General features: G+C 38.2%; 3 protein-coding genes across 9 annotated transcripts in view; 2 read left to right on the top strand and 1 right to left on the bottom strand.

Moving 5' to 3' along the window:
* Positions 1 to 2,119, top strand: part of LOC111869371 (probable RNA helicase armi) — a 34,491-nt gene extending 32,372 nt beyond the window's left edge. The window contains exon 7 of the mRNA XM_023860854.1: positions 931 to 2,119. Within this exon, the coding sequence (XP_023716622.1) occupies positions 931 to 1,287 (357 nt within the window). The 3' untranslated portion in view covers positions 1,288 to 2,119. The remainder of the gene's footprint in view (positions 1 to 930) is intronic.
* Positions 2,120 to 2,849: 730 nt separating this feature from the next.
* LOC111869372 (eukaryotic translation initiation factor 3 subunit E) lies at positions 2,850 to 18,309 on the bottom strand. 5 transcript variants are annotated; one of them, XM_023860859.2, is made up of 11 exons: positions 18,112 to 18,296; positions 17,594 to 17,722; positions 15,042 to 15,158; positions 13,864 to 14,025; positions 11,738 to 11,860; positions 11,053 to 11,285; positions 10,434 to 10,551; positions 8,868 to 9,079; positions 6,825 to 7,059; positions 5,105 to 5,147; positions 2,850 to 3,425 (listed from the first exon to the last, which is right to left on the bottom strand). In XM_023860859.2, exons 2-10 carry the CDS (start codon positions 17,681 to 17,683, stop codon positions 5,121 to 5,123), a joined length of 1,317 nt encoding a protein of 438 aa, XP_023716627.1. In that variant the 5' UTR covers positions 17,684 to 17,722; positions 18,112 to 18,296; the 3' UTR covers positions 2,850 to 3,425; positions 5,105 to 5,120. The 5 variants fall into 5 exon arrangements, with proteins under 5 accessions (XP_023716627.1, XP_023716625.1, XP_023716626.1 ...); XM_023860857.2 differs by lacking the exon at positions 2,850 to 3,425 and having other exon boundaries at positions 4,588 to 5,147; positions 18,205 to 18,309; XM_023860858.2 differs by lacking the exon at positions 2,850 to 3,425 and having other exon boundaries at positions 4,588 to 5,147; positions 18,221 to 18,308.
* A 280-nt stretch (positions 18,310 to 18,589) lies between these two features.
* The window catches only part of LOC111869375 (zinc finger CCCH domain-containing protein 15 homolog), a 34,546-nt gene continuing 30,461 nt past the window's right edge, over positions 18,590 to 22,674 (top strand). For 2 of the 3 annotated variants that reach the window (XM_023860862.2, XM_023860861.2), the window contains exon 1: positions 18,590 to 18,823. In XM_023860862.2, the coding sequence (XP_023716630.1) occupies positions 18,752 to 18,823 (72 nt within the window). In that variant the 5' untranslated portion in view covers positions 18,590 to 18,751. Of the gene's footprint in view, positions 18,824 to 18,908; positions 19,077 to 22,674 lie in introns of those variants that run through there. The other variant, XM_023860863.2, reaches the window with a different exon arrangement.

The raw sequence follows: 22,674 nt of genomic DNA, 5'->3' as shown, positions 1-22,674 counted from the left end.
GCGCCTGGCGCGTGTTAAAGGTTAGACCCCCACTACCACGCCTGCGCGGTGGAAGCGTGCTGCGGTGTACAGTCACGTAAGGGAAAGATTTTTCCCGATACTTTTTATACGGACCTTGTATATCGCTGTCATAGTCACGGTTGCTAACATGTGATATAATACTTTAGAATCTTCAACTGTGTTACGATGGGGTACCCAAAAGAAACCGAACAAATTTTTTTGTGGGCAGAGCTTTTGTAGTACCGCGTTTTGCTGCTATGAGTGCATAGAGCTAACATTCCTGAGTTGATAAGCCGACTACCGTTGCTTCAGACGGTAAAGACTAGTTTCGGCAGAGTTTATAGTGACAACTGTTTTGCGTGATCGTCGTTTTTGCAATGGCTGATTTTCGTGAACAGCGTGCAGCGGTGAAATTCTGTTTTTTGCTCGGGAAAAGTGGAACAGAAACTCTTGAAATGTTAAAAACGGCATACAAGGACGATGCTATGGGGAAAACTCAAGTGTTTGAGTGGTTTTCCCGTTTCAAAAATTGTGAAATGTCAATTGATGACAAACCTCGTTCTGGTCGTACTTCTACGGCCCGAACACATGAAAATGTTGAAAAAAATCGTGAAATCATCAAGGAAGATCGACAAAGGAAAAAACGATGGAGGCACTGTCAAGCATCTCAAAAGATGAATTTAGACAGTGTTTTGAAAAATGGAATAAAAGACTAGACAAGTGTATTAGTGTAAGTGGAGAGTACTTTGAAGGGGATTGAAGGTTTGTGCTTAAAATTTGAATAAATAAGTTTAAAAAAAAATAAGTTCGGTTTCTTTTGGGTACCCCCTCGTATGTCAGTGATGAGTACTTTTAATGTTGTATATTCCTAGATGGATGTCATAGAGTAATCAGAAGGTCCAGCTAATTTAAGGTGATCGTTCATTTCAGGCCCAGAAGCTCCATGTCCTGCTTGAGGAGTTAGAAGTGCCTATTCCCAAGATTGGATCTGTGGAGGAGTTTCAGGGACAAGAAAGGAAAGTTATCATCATGTCAGCTGTTCGAAGCAGTCCCACATTGCTCAAGACTGATATTCACCATGCACTAGGCTTCGTTGCTTCCCCAAAACGGCTCAATGTGGCCTTAACTCGCGCTCGTGCTTTGCTCATTATCCTGGGCAACCCTCACCTCCTGGTTCATGACCCTTCCTGGAGAAGTGTGCTTAATTATTGCATTGAACGAGGTGGTTACACAGGGTGTGATCTGCCCATTGACTGTAGCTCCCTCACACTGTATGACAGTGCATGAGGCACCAAGAAAAATACTGTAGTTCTCTTTCTTTTTGTTTCAGATCCACTGCTGTATTTGACAATTGTCTTCCTTAATTTGTTTCACATGGTTAGACTTTTAGTTTAGTTGTTTGTAAATAGTAGTTTTTGACCTGTTCATTTTTTATTAATTTGAACTTGAGATTTTCTCTTTTTAATGACAATGACATTCCTTGAAGGGACTGCTTTAAGAATTTGTAATGGTTTAGCATGTTGTAGAGATGCTCGTCAGAGACTGTATCACACTAACAGTTACTTGAACTCACAGTCCAGAAATTGGTAATTGAATAAAGTGATACTAATTGTGTAGAGATTTGGCAGGACTACAAAAATTTTATCTTAAACTGAGGACTCCTAAATTGGCATTTCAATGCTTTAATCGTTTATTTCCTGCCTGTTTATTTCCTACACAATTGTAATCAACTTGCATATCATGTAATCAAGACTAGAACATATAAACTAAAGTCATAAGGAATCTTAATTTCCCCCCACCCTTTCAGTTTCTGGTGACGGAAGAGAACTGCCCACATGTACACCTTCACATCTGTGAAATACTAGATTCAAATATCTTGTGTTGGGATGAAAGAAGAATCAAATAATATCTTGCCTGATGTGCAGGGATGCCTCATCTTTGTCTGATTACTCTAGCCTGTTGCTTTTGTGAACAGAACTGTGTGATATGTACATAAAATCGTGGAAGTGACTCATATATGGCCAGATACAGAATGTAATGCAGCTTCCAATTGTAGTGCAGACACTTCTTGAAAACTTGTCATGTTTCCATCTTACTAAATAAATTTGAGTGAAACACTGCTGTTCATTTTCAATTAAAGCTGGAACTCTGATTTTAAGAAAAGCCACTGTGTATTTTTTAGAAATTACATATCTAAACAAGCCACATGCAACAGGCTGTGATTGCTAGGCTGTTTCTTAACACAAGAGACCTATGTATGTGTCTGAAATAAGAAGCAGAAGGTATTAAGAGTGAAATATTCTACATAGGTGTTTCGTCGATTAATATTATATGAGTTAACAAAAGACTATGACAGGTCTGGCAGAACCTGCCTTAGAGGTAAGGAAGGTTTCAAGATAACTTTACCACTGATTCAATTTTAGTAATTTGAGTACAGTAAATTGCTAACATAAGGGATAGATTGGAAATAGGTTCATTTTACCATTGCTGTTAACATTTTTCATATAGGCCTAGGGGCTTTGAATGCCCTGCTGGCAGCCAGTGGTTTTAAATGGTAATGATATTTGTTGTGAAGAAACTGCTTCTAGTCAAGAATATTTGAAAGAAAATAAACTTCTGAATTCTGTAGTACTGCTTTTACTTTCTCATATATAGGGTTTGAACAAAATAATGGAAACAATACACATTCTGTACACATTTCTTTATTCATATGGTGTTGGACCACCTTCTGCCTTCAGTGCAGGTGCAATCATTAGAATGGACTTGTACAAGTTTGGAACAGCCTCTAGCAGAATTTATACCATTCTTCTTGAAGAATGTGTTCAAGTTGCTTTAGAGATGTTGAAGGTGGGAATCTGTTCCTCGGTCTAGTCTCCAAAACTGGCCAGAGTTGTTCAGTGATGTTCAAATCTGGTGATTGTGCTGGTCCAGGAAGACACTGATGTTCACCTTCATGCTTCTCAAACCATGACTGAACAGTTCCAGCTGTGTGAATGGAGGCATTGTCATCTTGGGAAACTGCCTCATTGTTCAGAAATAACAACTGGATCATGGGATGCACCTGATTAACCAACCTACCCACATACTCCCTTGGAGTAATTTGGCCATGATGGGTGATATTTGTAAACAATCCTCCTCAATGTACAATGATCTCTTTCTGTCATTGCTGATTTTCACCCACTGTTTCTCTTTCTCTGATGTTGTCTTCCCATTATTCATGTATGCCAACATAACCTTAGAAACTGTTGCTCTCGATATACCTAATAACGTGGCGGTTTTTGTCACAGATGGTCCAGCTAAACACTCACCAATGATCTGTCCTCTTTCAAAATCGGACAAGTCTCCCATACTCTGATTGTTTCACATGGACTGTCACTCAGCACAATCACTAGCGATCACTAGATCACTGACTCAAGCACTATATACTGTAAACAAATGGAAGAACATTCAGTGATCCCAATTGAATTTCTTTCAATGCAGCCATCACAAATTTTGTTCCTCACTTTCATAGTGTTTCCACTATAGAACAAAGTACTGTAATGGTGAAAAAATCAATCTTGAGATTCTGACAAATTTAGATGTTTTCAGCACCTCTGAATACAGAGTGGTTTTTGGAATGCTGCTTGTGTATTTATGTGTATATAGGGATGGCTGTGCTCCACACTAGTATCTGAATGGTTGGACAGGTTTTATTTAATTTGGTAGTTATGAGTTCAACCTTCATAGGTGGATATCGCATTGAATATAAACATTACAGCTCCCATATTAAAGGCCCTTCCAGTGTGTCAAAAGAAAAGGTAATTCTCTCAAAAATATCTCTTCCCAACAGTTTTAATTACATATGCCCAAAATAAAATTGCAGAGGTTTATATCAGGAAAGTACTGGTATGTGCACTAGGGCCCCAGATGGTTACACAATGCATACATGGCTACGCCTATATAAACAATGATCACCTGTGGCCTGCCAAACAGTAATCAACTGCATTTCCAAGGTAATGTAGTCAAGGTCATATGAGAAAGTATATACAATGTCTTCACACGAATGTTTCATTTTTATAATATTTCCAGTAATGTTTAATGAAGTCTGGAATAAAACAAAATATCGTATATACAAATCCACATATACAGCATTCACACTTCTGCAAATGTTTCCATTCCCATGTTGTGATGGAACTCTTTTGACTTAGAAGTTTACATTTGTGAGTACAAACACACAGGTCTATACTTGGACTTTATAATTCAGACACATTCATTTGACAGTCTAAGCACATCGTGTCACAAGGTCAATCCTGTAGCAGGATAGTTATTAATGCCCAAGGCAGGATATTTGACTGTCCTGGGAGTGGGAGGATAGGCTCACTGGGATCAGTTTCCAAACACTTTTAAAAAGACAGCAATACACAATAGAGCAGATCCATTTTAATATTGTCCACCCAGTCTTCCCAGTGGTCTCCTTCCTTCCTTCCGTCTTTCCCACCAATATCCTATATGCATTTCTCCTCTCCCCCATTCGTGCCACATGCCCTGCCCATCTCATCCTCCTTGACTTGATCATTCTAATTATACCTGAAGAAGCATACAAGTTATGAAGCTCCTCATTGTGCAGTTTTTCCCAACCCCCTGTCACTTTATCTCTCTTCATAATATAAGTACATATTCATAACTCTGTAGTAGTACATGTTAATTTACTTGTAAATAAAACAAATGTTAATAACAAATTTCAGAAGATATTATCACCCTCTAATATATGACAAGCATCATGGAAACCCACAGCACAGATGAACTTGCCAGAGTAGTTCCCTGAAGAAATTTATATCAGGGGTCATTATAAGAATAACTTCGTTTATCTCCCATATATCAGACATGCTTCCTGCTTTAGTGAATGAAAATTTTTATGGATCCTCTCAGTGCAGCATTCATACTGAAAAGTTTACCATTCCTGCCTTAAGTTGTTCATTTTATTTCAGGCTTATTTAACAATCATGAATTCTTGTTTTGGTTCAAGATATATACCTTTAATTATCATATGTTACATATGATTTGAACAGTAGATATATAAAAAACATACATTAAAAATAATGAAGCAGAGTTTAAATATGTGCACCTGCAAAATGTTTGCCTTAAAAGTCTTGGGCTCCCCATCGCATCTGCAACACAAGATGAATAACAAAATATTAATAATACATTTGGGTAATCAGAAATGTAATTTCCATCCACATCTTGCATCTTTTTGATAGAAAATAAAATGTCCGTTAGCATAACACTGTAAAAAGAATGGAAAAACACTTAAAAAAAGATTCAAACCTGTTCCTTTAAAAATCAGTTTCAGTATCCTCTCATCTGTGTCTGAGTCTTTCAAATGGTCTATTCCCTTCAGATAACTGACCAAAGTTCTACATGCATTTCTCATCTTAGTGATGCATGCTACATGCCCCATCCATCTCATCCTCCTCTATTTCATCATCCTAATATCTTTATTCTTGTATAAGACATGAACATATTTGTGTATGTTACTTCTAGGCCAACTTACTAATATCTAACAGATGGCCCGGGTTTGATATTGGGTCTGGTCAAGTGGGATTTGTGGTGGACAAAGTGGTGCTGGGGCAGGTTTTCTCAGAGTACTTCGGTTTCCCATGCCAATCTTCATTCCACAAATTCTCCATCATCATAATCACCCGGGGTAGGCTACAATAGGCCAATCAGTGGCCGCCGTGCCAAGTGGACCCAGTTGGACTCCACCCCCCACTAATATCTAACAGACCAGAAGTTAACATGTCCCATTATTTAAACATAGCTTTGTTTCATGGGTATACTGAATTCAGTGAGAATACAATACTTCTCTCCTAACTGAATCATACTTGCATGGAGAGAGAGTGTATATTTAGCTGAGGTATTGCCCCACAGTGCTCCAATTCCTTCTCCAACAACTGACAATTCACAGAACTTCTATTTATGTATGAAGTTAAATTTGTAAGGAGAATGTTGGATAAAATTGTATATGCAGTTGATAACAGTTATATTCCTTGTTAATTACAGGCCAGTTTTATTACCCTTTCATAAACTGTTACTAAATAGTGTCTTCCACTGCTGCGGCAATACTTTCTGTGGGATTAAGAAATTTATGGATTTCAGAACAAAGTTTTACCTAATCCTCGGATCAATCTGCTGGAAAACCTTGGAGACGTTTCAACATTTCAACAGAAACCTCAACTCGAACTAGAGAACAGTACCAGTACCCCCTCCCCCTTCTCATGTAAATTTCAATTTGTCTAACATCATTAACCCCATGTATATTCAATATCAGCCAGATGTAATTCTTCCACATATTTAAAATATTGTTTGAAAATATCTTCTCTTTCTACTTCTGCACCGAAATCTAACATTTCGGTGCAGAAGTAATGTTTAATGTCATACTCTGTTATGCAGTCATGAAATAATTTGTGAGGTTAACAGTAATGAAGGAATGGGGAAACAAATAATGTGAAGGAAGTGAAGGAGGGAGAAAGACACGTATCAGCTGCATAAATTACCCCTGTTCCTTATAATGGCATCTGAACAGGTTTGAAAATACAAGCTGAAGTACTGTGAGTGTACATAAAGCCTTGTTCCATGCAGTGGTGTCACTAACAATCAATTCATGGTTTTTAACACTGGGTTCTGCCAATTTTATGTACAAAATACTGTGATGCCTGGAAACTATACTATATACTATATAACTATATACTATTATATATTCTATTCTATATGACAATGGAAAACTAATCACAAATTTATAAACTGCTCAACCTTGCATCACAGCAGTTATGGAAGTAAATCCTTACATCTTGTGTTCGAGCTTTCAGCTTCCTTTCGATTAGGTTTTGGAGGGCTTCAGAACGAACAGACAGGGAATCAATCTTCTCTATGAGCTGCTGATATGGAGACAGTGGCTGTGTTCCCATAACGACATGTCCAAGCTTAGAGTCAATCTTGGCATCGAGATGTGCATTCCGAATCAAATTCACAATCCAGCATTCAGCATCTTCTGGCTTCATGTTCAGTTTCTCTGCTAACATCCTGCAATTATTCAATTATTTTAGCTTCAATGTCTTACCCTTAAACTAATAACTGAATTTATAGTATGGTTAAACCCCCACGGAACAACATGAGCAGTGATACTGCATCAAATTTTGCCAAAAGCCTGGCGATACCCAAGTGGAAACCATTAGTAAGATTCAACAGGCTTTCGGGGACGATGCCATGAGCAACTCATGGATAAAGGAGTGGTACAACCACTTCAAAGATGGCTGCACATCAGTGGACAGCAAACCGCGTTCAGGCAGACCCTCAACAAGCCGAAATGAGAATGTTACTGAGCAAGTGTGGACTTTGCTCATGGAGAAGCGTCGTATCACAGTCCGAGAACTTGCGAACGAGATAGGGGTAAGCATTGGATCGGTACATTCAATTTTGACCGAGGATTTGGGCATGAGGAGTGTCCGCGAAATTCGTACCGAAACTGCTAACAATGGAGCAGAAGCAACGCCATCTGGAAATTGCACAGGACATGCTGGACAATGCAAACAGTAACCCCAACTTTCTGAACACCGTGATCACAGGCGATGAGTCGTGTGGATATGGGTACGACCCAGAAACCAAGATGCAGTCATCACAGGGGAAACATCAGACATCCCTGAGGCCAAAAAAAGCATGGCAGGTCTGCAGCAATGTCAAGGTCATGTTGGCTGTTTTCTTCGACTCCCGTGGGGTTGTGCATCATGAGTACACACCACAAGGCCAAACCATCATAAAGGAATACTACCAGGAGGTCCTTCGTCACCTTCGTGATGCTGTGCGGCGCAAACGACCAGATCTGTGGGCAGCAAAAACTTGACAGCTCCATCATGATAACGCACCCGCCCATTCTGCGCATCTGATTCAGACTTTTGTCGCCAAACACAACATCCCTGTGGTTCGTCAGGCTCCCTACTCCCCCGACATGGCTCCGTGTGAATTTTGGCTATTTCCCAAGCTGAAAATGCCGCTGAAAGGAACCCGATTTGAGTCAATAGAAGGCATCATGCAGAATGCGATGGCCCGGCTCATTACCATTCCAAAAGACGCGTTCCAGAAGTGTTTCCAACAATGGCAGAAGCGCTGGGAGAAGTGTGTGCATTACCAAGGAGACTACTTTGAAGGGAATTAGGGTTTTGTACCTCCAAATCAATAAACGTATTTCTGCCGACCAAAGGTTCAATACTTTTTGAACACACCACGTAAATGGAATATACCCCCTGATCATGTCGATTCTTCACTATTTTATGAAAAGTACAAGACAAAATCACTAAATACATATGTACCTATCTGACATTTCTGACAAATTGAATTTTATAACGTATGCAAAAAAAAACATACCTAATTCTTTTTCATATGAACACAAAGTGAGTATTACTTCCTCAGTGTGAAACTGAATTCTATTTGATATGACATGGACTGTACAGAAAATGATGCATCCAACAGTTCCTCTACTGTTGCAGTAACATTTTTATGAAGCCACTGCCTAGCACTGACAGGGGGTATTCACATACAGACACAGACTGATGGGAGGGATTTATGAAGTACACCACTGAGATGGGCTCAAGTGCCATGACACATACATACCAAGTTTCATAAAAATTGATTTAGGCATTCAAAAGTTGACTGAGGAGGGGGATACACAACATGGTTATCTCATAGTAACTTTACATTAATTTTTTTCCCTCCATACATTTTCAACTTGCATAACAAGTTTAAAAAATTGGGCGAAAATTAGGATATACAGAAACAGTGAATCTGGTATCCTGCAAACATGTTTTAGCAACTAACTCCTGTCACTGCTGACTCACCCAATGCTGATGCACTGATGTATACGACAGAAAGTTTCAAAAATCATAAGTCGGGCATTCTCAACAAATTCATCCAAAACAGCAATAAGGAAAAAGTCATTAAACAGAACCATCTGGCATTCATGAAGCTTCTGGCGAGCACCATCAAAATCAAAGTTCACATACAGATGCTCAACGAATTCAGTGATGGGGTCCCTGTAAGTGTAGGACTCCTGCAAATAAAAATAGTAATGAAACTCATTTATTTAAATGAAAGTTCTAGTGTGTTTAATTCATGCCCTATAGCCCTAGTAGCCATCAGGTCACCAAGTTACTGTATTTCAGTGTCTTCTACTGAAGTACTAATGTGTCCATTCAACTATTTTTTCTTAAAATAAACCGCAGAAGCAATTAAACTGTTTATTTATTATGACAATCTTATGACTATGTAATCCCTCTGACCAATACTCTTTTCACTGCTGCATAATGACCACTTGCTGCATCCATCTGCTTAGAATTTTGTGCTATTACAGAATAAAAATTTATAACAGGTATAAAATGACATAATAAACAATATTAACTTTTTCACGGACACATAAAACTGGAAATTATATCACTTGGAAAATATTTTCTAACATCATTACAGCCACATTCAAGTATGTGATAACAGTCAAGCCACCCCTTTCTGCATGCAGATAAGAGATCTGAAAAGATGAATGCAAAGTAATGAAACAGTGATAGACCACGGTTTTTCCATCTTAAAAACACATAAATATATATATACATCACATTCAATAGAAAGCCAACCAGGGAAAGGAATAATACTGTCACACAAATGAGTGACTACAGACAGTGTTCCTAGTCACGGCCTTCACTGCACTGCTAGGTAATGTCTTCTAACAGTGGATGTTCCTCTGCTCCCAGGCTCATGTCCTTGCAGGCTTATGTCTATCTCGCAACAAGATTCGGTGTTGCTATGCAACAGCTTACAACAGTAGGGGCTCTTCCATCTATCACACCTTCACCAGGGGCGACTGCCTGTTACAACCTCCAACAGGTCTGTCTCCCAGCTGCTAACTGCAGACTCACTACTCTCGACTGACTCAACTGTGTTTTGATTCTTCAGATAGAACCTCTGCAGGGACCCACAGAAAATACTGCTTCCAACAATTCTTCTATTGTTGCATGACATAGCTATTGGTGCGGACCACATAGAGAATATGGTTCCCACCAGTACTGCCATTGGTTGCATGGCTGGCATGACGGGTTACATTACTGCATCACTGCTTATTGAGCCATAGCCTAGTAATAACTGTCTTTTTCATTCCCCTGTCATATTAAGTTAAATTGTTCAAACACAGGTCACATATTTATATCCAACTGTATCTAACTGAACATTAAATGGATATTCTGTTGTGTAAAGGAAAATATGTGTTTAATGATACAAGAATATTTAATTAAATGGACATATTATATGAATACAGTTTACTTATTTTTCATTCCTGCAGTTAGTCCTTTGACCTCTCTGACATCTGCCCTCTTGGTGGGTCCAAGTTCCAGTAACCTGCCCAATAACAGAATTCTCACCTGCTGGATAACCTTCACCAAGTCCTTGAGAGCACTTCGTCTAGACCGAGTGATGATAACAGCAGTGGCCAGATATCTCAAGATGTGAGGGCACATGGTCTGGATTGCATTCAGGTACCTACAAATACAAACACCATGCATGACTCATAACAGTAAGTATTAACATATAATTCCTACTTGGACAAAAATTACAAAATCATAGTCTGATGTCAGAACAAAATTGCATATGAATATTATTGCAATGAATAAGATCTGTCTGCTATCAGAAATAACTGCCCTATACCAATGTGAAATTACAAATTTGCATACTATTCCCAACATAACAGGAAAATGCTTTCCAGAGGGGAAAGTAGAACTATCCAAAAATCTGTAACCATAAAATAAATCAATTCCGATTCTGGGAAATGACTGTGAAATACATATACTGTACTAGGAAGTTACAAATTAAATTCATTTTTAATTTAAATAAAAAATGTATGCAGGAGAATTGTTCCCCACCCTCAAATAAATATCACTAGATCTGTAAATTTCTGTACTAATATATGCCACTCAAATGTGCAACACTTTCACCTGTGTGAATCTACAGATTATATTACCATAGTTACAAGTATCCACTTACTGTGGCCTGTAGAGAAACATCTCAATAACAAGATCCCTTCCTTTCTCATGATTGAAGAAAACAAACAGACTCCAATGAATAAACCAAGTTCGTTGATGTAAACTCTGCAGAGCTGATCCAAATGAGTTATTGTCAATATATTCACGGAGTTTGTTCAGGTCTTCCAATGCTGTGTCCCAGTTTTGCAACAGAATCTCAGAAGCAAGTTTTCCCCACAACACATTTAAATAATTCTGTAGGAAAACATAAATGTGTGAAAGTATCAGTCCTCAGAAACTTTGCTCATCTGAACATTTTACTACATTCTATCAACTTATGAGGTTATATAACATCAAATACAATACTGTGAGATAATCATGAACATGATAGAGGATAGATAACGGATAGGTCAGTCTTTAACATAGCATCCCAGCATTCCTATAAAAAAAATCACAGCTGGATGGGATAAATTAAATCCATCATTTATTTTATGACTGGAAAGGTTGTAACTGTCTAATCCATGAAATGCATTTTCCTTTGTCAATCCTCATTCTATTACACTTCTAAAATAAATAAACAAGAATTTACGATCTAAAAGTTATTCATATTTAATTCCAAATTACATTTTACCTTACAGTAAAACTCCTGCCACAACACTCAGTATGCAGTTAAATTATATTAGTGATGAAAGTGAAACAAAAGTTACCTTATCACTTGTCGGCATGACAAGAATGTAGAAGTATAAATAGCTGGTGGTGAGGGAGTAGTTTCCACATTCATAGCGATACTTTGCCAGCTTGTACATGCTCTCCATCATGTTGGCCTCACACTGGAGAAAAGGAGTGTTCATATTAACACTTTGTGGACCACGCACCATTTAAACGGTTTTTCGCTTTTAAACATGGCGGACCGTTCGCCTGTTAACTGGCTTTAAAACACAATAAGTTGCAACACACTATACATCTCTCTGGCGCCACCCAAATGAATGACTTACTGCATAATATTACTCCGGAATATTTGCCTAGTAGGTAGTAACTTGACCTCTCTGTTTTTGTTCTCCCTCCAAAGGAAAATAATCTTTGACCCTTCAAGCTGTTATGTATCAGGCAGGATTTCAGTGCATCATGCATTATGAATCAAGGACAGACGCGGTTGAAGACGAAGCGATATCTCGGAGAAAAAGAAATATCTTATTCATTCTCAGATGAGCTATTTGACGTGCCTTGTGAGAGGTGTAGTGAAACTGAGACAGTGGCAGTGACAGGGGTCAACAAACAAGTGTAGCTACAGACAATAAAAGTGAAAGTAGCTCTGACAAAAGTGCAGGTAGTAAAATTGCGGGTATAGCCACATGGGGAAAAGTAGACAGAACACCTACTTTGGGACAGTTTTCTGGAAATCCAGGATTGAAACAAATTCCATCGGACACAACGCAAGTGTCTGAAGTAGCAGAACTGTTTTTTGGAGAGAGACATACTTGTGTTGCGAATATGATTTCCACAATTTACAATTCGAGCATGGTTCATGTTCAAAGGAGACATGGACAAGTAAAGAAGCCTATTTGTATTTCTGAGTATAATATGTCCATGAAGGAAGTTGATAGATCCTATCAATACTTGGCCTATTATTCTCTTCCTAGATAAACAATAAAGTGGACAAAGAAAGTCCCTTGTGACTTATAAATTGTGCCATTTTAAATTCATTTTTGGTTTACAAAAATCTAAACCCCAATTCGAAATTGAAATACAAAGCATTTCTGAAGAAAGTGGCAAAGGCCTGGGCTACAGACCAGATGGTGGCGGCAGAACGAGAGTCTGACAAAGACTTAGTGGAACCGGGATCATCAACTCCCACCCCTCTCAGGCCTCATGTGGACCCCCCTGGGTAACTCTCGGGTGATATGCGGAAATATACCATCGTGAAAATTGTGAAGAGTGAACATTCCAAGGGGAAGCATCCTTCTAGGCAATGTCGTGTTTGCACAGTTCACAGAAAAAGGAGCATGACTGCCTACATTTGCAAGTTCTGTGTAATGCCACTTCACAAAGGGGAATGTTTCCAGGAATATCACATTCTCAAGCTCTTCTAGGAGCTTTGGTAAGTGTTCTCCAAAAATTTTAGTTCAAAAAATAAATTATGAGATTTTATATTAATTTTTAAATTGAACAGTGCACAAGTTAGGGTAGTAGGTTTAAAAATGCCGGACCCCAGGGTGATTTAAATATTTAAATTGCCGGTCCGCAAAGTGTTAAGTACATTCAATAACAACAAATAAGCAAATGTGATGGAACTCAAGGTTTGGGTACTGGTCTATTAGCTTTGTCAGTTGCACTCAATATATACTGCCAGATTATAAATTACAGGATTATGAATGATTGAGTTGGGTATGGGTGTGACATGAAGTGAAGGAGGGGGGGGGGACTTAGTAAGTGTAACTAGTTTCCTGTCCTATATTCAAACTGGGGTACCATCCAAATATGTAAGAGTGGTAACCACAACACAGCACTATTTGGCAATAAGTTTCTATGAATTTTCAGAAATATGTTTCATAAAAACTGCATGCATTCCTTCACAGTAAGCTGTTCATACAATGTTTAATGATTTCATACTTCTAAATTTCAAATTAACAAGATACAGGCACAAATTATTTGCTTTATTAAAGTCCGTAATTTTTTCTCTGAATCTGAGATATTTCCTAGTGTGAATTTGAGTGACATGCACACCAACTTCTAAGTGGAATGAATGTGTCATACTCTTGAACAGCTTGATTGGCCATTCTAGAACGAAATGTTGAAAGACCTGTGCAGTTAGACAATACTGTGAAGCTCTTACACCGAGTTCTTCTTGAAGAAAATTCATCAGAGTTCTGGAATCCCTCATGGTTTCCATCTTCTTCATTAATTCATCATCTGACATGAGTGACAGAACTGGATCACATATCTCATTAAATCCTTTCAGCTGGTGTACCACATGAAGACGTCGGTTTGTCATATCCTAAAATTATGGTCAAAATTTGTTAATGCACACAGATGAGTACTTCCTGCAATAGAATTCAAATCTCTTTGGTAGCCCTGAAGAAATCATTAAGAGGTTTCCTTCAATGCCCACTTAGTCTGTCAGCAACAGATTCAATTCTAGAATGTCATTCCATTGTTCTCTTCACAACAGAAAGCCACCCTCCCAAAAGTAGTTTTGCAGCAATCTGACATATTAACCTCCTCTTTGATATTTTATGATGTTTGCTGTCAAAAATAAATACCTTATCATTATTATGGCATGCAATAATGCATAAACTGCTACATGCAATGTTCCACTTCACTCTTCTGCCTGATGCCAAGTAAATTAAAGCATGTACGAGATCAGCAAATTAAGTCTCCCATTTATTCTTCCGGACTAAGCAAAGCAACAACATGTGTAGTTGCAAAAAGTGCTTGTTCACCCCTTCAGTGAATACTGTTTCCCAATACTTACTCTTAAATTCTACAAAAAAAATTAAATAAGCATGGAAACTGCTTCAGGATGATATTAAACACAATATAAAGATGATTAACTTACAGTTAGAAATTTAGTAAAATTTCAGGAAACTACAAAAATATCACCTCCGTATGGTTGTAAAAACTTGCATGACAGTTAAAACTGTTGAATTTTGAGTGGGTAACTAATGTCTTAAATAAATTCAACATAAATAGAAACGCCAACACAATGTTAAAAATACACTGTCAAAGTCTTGTAATTGAACATGAATATCCAAAATTACTTGTCTTTCATTTTCTGTGTCATCCAATAGCTATGCTTACAATGAATGTTCATTCTCAAGTCCATAATAACTGCTTTTTTGAACCTCAAATACACACATACAAGACATTAAGGACAACACATCAGAGAAAGTTATGCTTAACAGAGAACCCTCAACAACTGGCTCAGTTAATTCCTTTATACAATTCCTTGTATATCCATCCTCACCGACCAGAAAAATGTCCACATAAGGATAAAGCACATTACAAACCAACCTCTGGAACGTCTTCATTTGGATACAGCTGCTTCCGAATGTCAATCGCATAATCTACCATGTTTGTTTTGCTCAGGATATCCAACTTTACTTGAAGTAATTCATTTTCATCATATATCTGTAAAAATAAATGGTGAATTTCTGAAGAATGCTTTTGATAAAGTAAGTTCTGAAATGCATTCATTCACAATGAGGGAACTTCATTATTCATACATTATGATCAGTCAAACATGGAGCTTATGTTTGCTTGGATTTGTATTTGTATTGGATATGCAGCTCTGAGTGTGGTGAAAGTAGTCTCTACAGAGGTTTGGTAGAACAGTCACTTAAAACATCAAGAAGGTAAATGTATAATATATGAGTAAAATGGATGTTACAAAAATGTTTATAGAAGATGTGAAACAATTTAGCCAAACAAAGATCATGGTGAACCACATTCAATATTCAGCTTCAGCTATCATGTAGTTTAATGCAAGGTCTTTCCATCATGCTCAATTCCATTTGTGATGATTAGAGAAATACTGCCACAGAAACTAAAGACAATATAAATTAATTTTAATCGTTTCTTGCATCCTGTTGTGTGTATAATTAATAGTGGAGTAAATTTACCGACTACACAACACGTTTTTTATTATCGCTACATGTTTTGACCTCAAGAGGTCATCCTCAGGTGTATGAACACGGCTGTATAATTACACGCGGTCACATTCACTTTTCACTCATTCGACCCTATATCTTATCCAGATTTACACTCACTAATATATCGAGTTCTTTTTATAAAACACATGTTAAAATTATTATTCTAATTTAACTGTTAAAATTTCGTGAATCGAAGTTCAATTCATGTCACTGGTTACACTTTCACTTGTTGTTTACAGTCTCATTTTACTTACGCTCACAACTGTGTCTAGTTCTTTCTTAACTAGTTTAATTATTATTATTTTATTAATTATTTTATTAATTATTATTATTATTGGTTAAAAATTCGTGAATTAATGTTCAACTTATGTTTTTGGTTGCACAGCAAGACCTCACAAACAAGAGAAAGAGCAACCAAAAACATAAGTTGAACTTTAATTCACGAACTTTTAACCAATAATAATAATAATTGAACTAGTTAAAAAAGAACTAGACACAGTTGTGAGCGTAAGTAAAATGAGACTGTAAACAACAAGTGAAAGTGTAACCAGTGACATGAATTGAACTTCAATTCACGAACTTTTAACTTTTAACAATTAAATTTGAATAATAATTTTAACCTGTTTTATAAAAAGAACTCAATATATTAGTGAGCATAAATCTGGATAAGATACAGGGTCGAATGAGTGAAAAGTGAATGTGACCGCATGTAATTATACAGCCATGTTCATACACCTGAGGATGACCTCTTGAGGTCGAAACATGTAGTGATAATAAAAAATGTGTTGTGTAGTCGGTAAATTCCCTCTACTATTAACAATATAAATTAAAATAATCTGATGTAATGTTATCAGCATTACAATTGGTCCCTGAAACTGCCCTGTTTTACACGCAAAACAAAAATGAGTAATTGTTAAGTGATAAAAGAAAAGTCCATGATAGATAACCTTAACGCAGAGACAGAAGCCCTAAATATAAGCAGCGTTTGGGGCATGGTGAACAGGATGTTATGGAACTCACAGTAACTGAAATTCAGTGTAGTACCATGTGTGTCAGCTCAGTGGTAATGTGACTGACACATCTGGTACAAATCATTGACTCATGCTTCGATTCTATAGTCTGATGCACATATATAAACCATTTTTACTGTGAATATAAATTCTCTGAACACTGAACACACAGACCGAGAGCAGGAGGAGGGAGGCAAAACAAATGCCACCACCATCTGGAGACATCTTAATTTCACTACCACCTCTAAAGGCTTCTAGACTGTTCTCAAATGTGCAGCACCCACTGTGAGCCACAATGGTCCAGAATGACTATGCCAGAATAAAACTGATATTGATGAGTCAGCCTCAGTTATGAGGCAGCATGTTGTAGACATGTGGGTACACATGACACAGAGTGTGTGCAATGACATACAAGTAGTTAGTCCTGTGCTGGCAGTGATAATACAAGTGTAAAAAAGACAATTCAGTAGTGTTCAGGGAAACAGTACTGAACTAGAACCAACTGACATTAAAATCATAACAGATAAACCAAAAATAAATGCTCCAAACTAAGATAAATATCACAATATTTGAAAGTTGCAATGCAACTGTTAACAAAACAATTGTGTACCCAATTTAATCTTTTGTTGTAGTGTGTGGATGGTGAATGCTTTGTAATTTCATTGCTTTCAAATGTGACATATTGCACTTTAACTTGCCCCCCACATTCTGCTCTCTAGGATCTATGGAATGCCAATATCTCTCATGTATCAACGTATCTGCCTATTTATCCATCCATCCCTCCAGCTACGAAATTATAAAAAGACATGCCGGAATGGCAGCAATATTACGTTATATTACATCATCAAGAAAGCGCTTCATATTTAATTCAAATCCCTACTGCATATGTTTTAAAGCCACTCACCTGTTTAGCAGATAGAAATTCAAGAAGTGGAAAAATCAAATGTCTGTCTAAATACTGACCCATACGGGAAGTCAAATCGAACTTGGCCATTGTGAATTATACACACAATGCTATTCAGATTATTAATATCTGTAAAAACAAGGTTTATCTTATAATGTTTATTGTACTACACAGTCCATCAACAATGCAACAAACTGTTCTTTCTTTCTTACATATTCACTTTCGACACATGTTTCGGCCCTAAATGGCCATCTTCAAGTGTCATACTATGCTAAAACTGCTACACTGCACTAATACTGTCCATTCGTCGCATTTTTAGCATTGCAAGATACTTGAAGATGGCCATTTAGGGCCGAAACATTTTGTGTCGAAAGTGAAGGTGTAAGAAAGACGGCACAATTTGTTGCATTGTTGACGGACTGTGTAGTACACTAAACAGCATTCGACATATGTAGTACTGCAATTGGATGCTTAAATAGAGGAACGTTTAGCTTCCATGTAACATGACTATACTCAACTATACCCCATAAAACCTAATAAAACATTTATAAGAGAAGTAAAAAAAGGCTTAGTATGTGAGCTACAGCCTTCCAGCCGAAACACGTCGTCACCTGTCGAAACCGTCACCAATTCACCAATGTTCACACGTAGCGTAACGTTTCCGAATCCTACGACAAAATGTAACCGACATGACTGCCAAATTACTGGCAAAAAGTTCATGTTTCAACGTTGGTAGCATACGCGGATTATTAGCTCCACTTTTCATTGCCAAAACATGCAATAGAAAATAAACGCTCAAGTTTTCAATTCCCACGTCTTTCTTGTATACATGAAACTAATTTATTGGAATTAATTTTTCATCTTGCGCCATATATTGAACTCAAGATGTAGTTTAGAAGTATTTTATATTAAAAGACTGCAGCATGAGCACTTTCAGTTGGTATTCATAGTTCAAGTACAGTACAATAACATAAGGTGGCAGGAGAGCGCACGAGAGGCCTGAGGGGCCCGAGAGATCGCGAGAGATTCTGGCCGATCCTGCGTGAAACTGCGAACGTCTATTGTTTTCGGAAATGATGGAGAAGTGTTGAGTTGTGTGACGTATTGACTTAAAATTAGGGTTGAAATATTGGCTGCTTGTTTGTGATAGCTTTAAAGATGCCACCAAAAGTGAAGCCGGCTCAACCGAGCAAAAAAACGGTTGAGAAAAAGAAGGAAAAAATTATAGAGGTAAATATCTCGGATTCCAGGTACACTTGGCAGCGTGTTAGCCTCTGTAGGCAGCCTGTATTGTTCTGAGAAGCAGGATAAATGTTACACGTGTGATGGAGATGTGTGTCGTAAAGTTGTCAGTATACATGCAACGTACATAAGCTGCCTCATGTCATGCAAAATGACAGCCAAGCGATCATGGGCATAGAATTTGTTTACACCTAGATTCAGAAGGGTTCTGACGATGGTGTATAACACTCTTAGTTACTGGGTAATTCTGATTGTTTACAACTTCGTAACTGCACTAGCGGTAAAAATTCTTTAGAATATGGTACTTTGTCTATGGGTTCATGCAAGATCAAGGCACTCCAAAATACCTAGACTTATTTAATAAATTGAACATATTGTTGATTTACAGTATGCTTGTATGAGTTCTAATCAATAAATATTGTCACGTGTTGAGTATATGTCACGCGACAAATAACTTCACGCCATCTTGTATGTCGCGAATTTATTGCACATTCGCTCTTACATGTACACAGTTTACAACTTTACAACTACTGGCATCGGCAGTATCACACTTACTTCCATTCACACAGTGGACACTCTCACTGACGAATACTCCTGTTATGTAGCTTCCGCACTGACAACACAGAAAACAGTTACGTGATAGCTTTCACTGTTGCGTGACGTGTTTACCGATTGCCTAGCAACAGTCGCTGCACGGGCTCCCCTGTTGCGTGACGCTGTGTTTACGAAGGCGTTGCTGGGCATCACTGCATAGCAACCAGCGCGCTTTGGCTCGGCTTGGCACGGACAAACACCGCTTTCCTTGCTGTTGCATAACCTCATTTCCACTATTGTGTAACTTGGCAAACGACTGTTTATCAAGGGTCTGCCTTTGTGGTAACTCGTTCCACCTCCCGTTGCCCAGCAACGGTTAGACATGTCATAATATCTTCTGAACTTCTTTCTTAAAGGATTTTTTTAAGAGGTAAATAGGTATACACATTTTTGCTTGCAGTTGCTAGTGTTTTGATTTTCACAAGAATCAGTATGAGGCAGTTCATATTGTCACGTGTTATTAGTGACTGTAGATGCGGTATGGATTTATTGGACTCTTACAAATCATAACCACCTTACTTACCTTTTCACTGATTCCTGCACTTCACAAATTGCAGCAGTACCTGCTAAGCCTATTCCAGCCTGCTGTCTTCACCAACCATTCTCTGGCAACAGATATACAGGGTGATTCACGAAGTTTTACCACCACTTAGGGAGGGCATTCCTGAGGTAATTTGGAACAAAAAATGTTAATATACGTTGTGCGTTCAATCTAAGGTCTCCAATTTTTTTTCTCACACTAATCATACAAACAAATTTGAAACTTCTGTCACTTTTCAATGTAATCTCCCTGCAGCCGTACACATTTTTCACAACGTCGACGCCATGATTCCATGGCCGCTGCGAACGGCTCTGTAGGAGTCTGTTTTGACCACTGGAAAATTGCTGATGCAATAGCGGCACGACTGGTGAATGTGCGACCACGGAGAGTGTCTTTCATCGTTGGGAAAAGCCAAAAATCGCTAGGAGCCAAGTCAGGTGAGTAGGGAGCATGAGAAGCCACTTCAAGGTTGTTTTCATGAAGAAACTGCTGCGTCACATATGCCCGATGCGCCGGTGCATTGTCCTGGTGAAAGAGCACACGTGCAGCCTTTTCCGGCCGTTTTTCTTGCAGTGCTGGAAGGAGCTTGTTCTTCAGAACATCTTGGTAGAATGCACCTGTCACCGTAGTGCCCTTTGGAACACAATGAGTAAAGATTACACCATCGCTGTCCCAAAACATGGCCACCATCATTTTTTCAGCACTGGCGCTTACCCGACATTTTTTTGGTGGTGGTGAGTCTGTGTGCTTCCATTGAGCTGACTAGCGCTTCGTTTCAGGATTGAAAAACGGCATCCATGTCTCATTCANGCACATTTTTCACATTCATGACACCATCACCACATGTCTCACTCAACTGGCGATGAATTTCAATGGGTGTCGCACCACGCAAGTGGACAAAACGAATGATTACTCGCTGTTCTTGTAACGAAAACGTCGCCATTTTAAGTATCAAAAACACTCCTCAGTCTCGTCGCCACCGCTAGAGTTCTGTATGCCGTACAGTGCTGCCATGTCTGTCACGCATTCACAAAGAGTACACATGTATTTTAAACTAAACCGCATGTGTCTATCTGCTCCCAGTCCTGAGAAAAAAAATTGGAGACCTTAGAACTTGAACGCCCCTCATACTAATGGTATCCAACTCATAATTAAAGAGATACAGTAATTTGAAAACTGGCGAAAATTTTTTTTTCTTCGAATTTCAGTCAAAACAAATTAGAAATACAATACAAACACTTTTTAAATCTTTAATGTTTTAGGAAAGAAGCAATCTAAAACCAAACTTTTCTTTTTAATTTCTTAATTTTGCATTGTACAACATTTTTCATCGATTTTGTGTTACAAAATTACATTATTTTCAGCATCCCATTCTGTAAACATACCAATGGTTGCATATCACACCCTTCTATCAATCTGTTTCCTTTAAACTATAGTGATTTAGAAGACGACTGGATTTACTTAAGATTTTCAAAAATGTCTCCCTGCACGTCAACACAATGCGTCGCACGCGTATTAACCACTCTGCCTATCTACCTACACGCAACATTCAAACTGGTCAACCTTATCTGCTGACATAGCTGACTGGAGCGTATGGTTGCCCACGCTGAAGCTTAGCGCTGCATTCACAATGATGCGTTTCCAAAATCTATTGTTACTCCGTAACTATTGAAAATCGACCAAAAGTTTATAAGGAAATTTTTCAGGAAATAACCCCAGGAATATATACCATAAGCCGGGGTAAAACTTTGTGAATCACTCTGTATAACAGTCTCACTGTAACTACGGCATACATGAAGCCGCCCTTGCACAGCCTACTTCCTTTCCTGCTGTTTCTTCTCAGTCAACTCCCTCAATTCTATATCTGCTGGCCCTGGATCCTCGTTATGTAGCTTTGGGTTGGGTCCAACAGAAAACGCCATTTCAGTAGTCGTTATAGCGCAGCAAATACTTCGATTGTTGTTTACATATTGGTCTTGTTTACCAAAGCATTGCCTAGAAATGAATGTCTACTCTGGCTGCAGCTGACAGCTTTGAGGCATCATGTTACAGTATTATGTAAGAATCTGTGGGAACTACCCACATTCAAGCAAACGTTACAGTGACAATGCAAGTATCATTGCTTAGCAGTATGGCGATATTGAGGAGAAGTGTGGTGTGGGTGTTTGCAAGCAGTAGCATTGTTGGTACTATACTATTAGGCAATTCTTCAAGCCAAAATTCGTCTGTATATACTGTGAAATAATAATAAATATTTATGGGACAGTTCAACAAGTGGTTGTCTCTTCATACATCGACAATCCACAAATCTTACAGTATAGTGGCCCTATATAACTACTGCTGAATTCTTATTTCATTTACAGTTACTACACCTAACATAAACCACTGGAACATATGCAACCCCCCCCCAACCCTGTTAGTGAAATAGGGTTTTATTTAAGGTTACTAGTTCCAATAGAACATGTTCTTTGTTACAAGGGGGGACCCAAAAATAACCCGAATTTATTTTTGTTATTTTTTATTTTTGCATTTTTATTGAACTGTATATTAGTCCCCTTCAAAGTATTGCCCATGTGCATTAATGCTCTTGTCCCAACGCTTTTGCCACTGCTCAAAACAGTGCTGGAATTCTTGAGGCTGGATACTGTTCAAAGCCTTTAGCGTGTTTTCTTTGACTTCATCCACATCACGGAATCGCTTTCCT

The sequence above is a fragment of the Cryptotermes secundus genome, unplaced genomic scaffold (genome assembly GCF_002891405.2).
Source record: "Cryptotermes secundus unplaced genomic scaffold, Csec_1.0 scaffold584, whole genome shotgun sequence".
In the NCBI taxonomy this organism is placed as follows: Eukaryota; Metazoa; Arthropoda; class Insecta; order Blattodea; family Kalotermitidae; genus Cryptotermes; species Cryptotermes secundus.
Note: the sequence above shows the minus strand (reverse complement) of the source record. Positions and strands in the feature narration are given on the sequence as shown.

What these genes read in the sequence shown, in the direction of transcription:
- LOC111869372 (XM_023860857.2), bottom strand. Translation starts at nt 17,683, where the DNA reads ATGGCCAAGTTCGATTTGACTTCCCGTATGGGTCAGTATTTAGACAGA. An exon ending in TCATGCCGACAAGTGATAAG is followed by an intron (nt 11,286 to 11,737) that starts GTAACTTTTGTT and finishes GTTTTCCTACAG; the next exon opens with AATTATTTAAATGTGTTGTG. An exon ending in TGAAAGCTCGAACACAAGAT is followed by an intron (nt 5,148 to 6,824) that starts GTAAGGATTTAC and finishes CTTGTGTTGCAG; the next exon opens with ATGCGATGGGGAGCCCAAGA.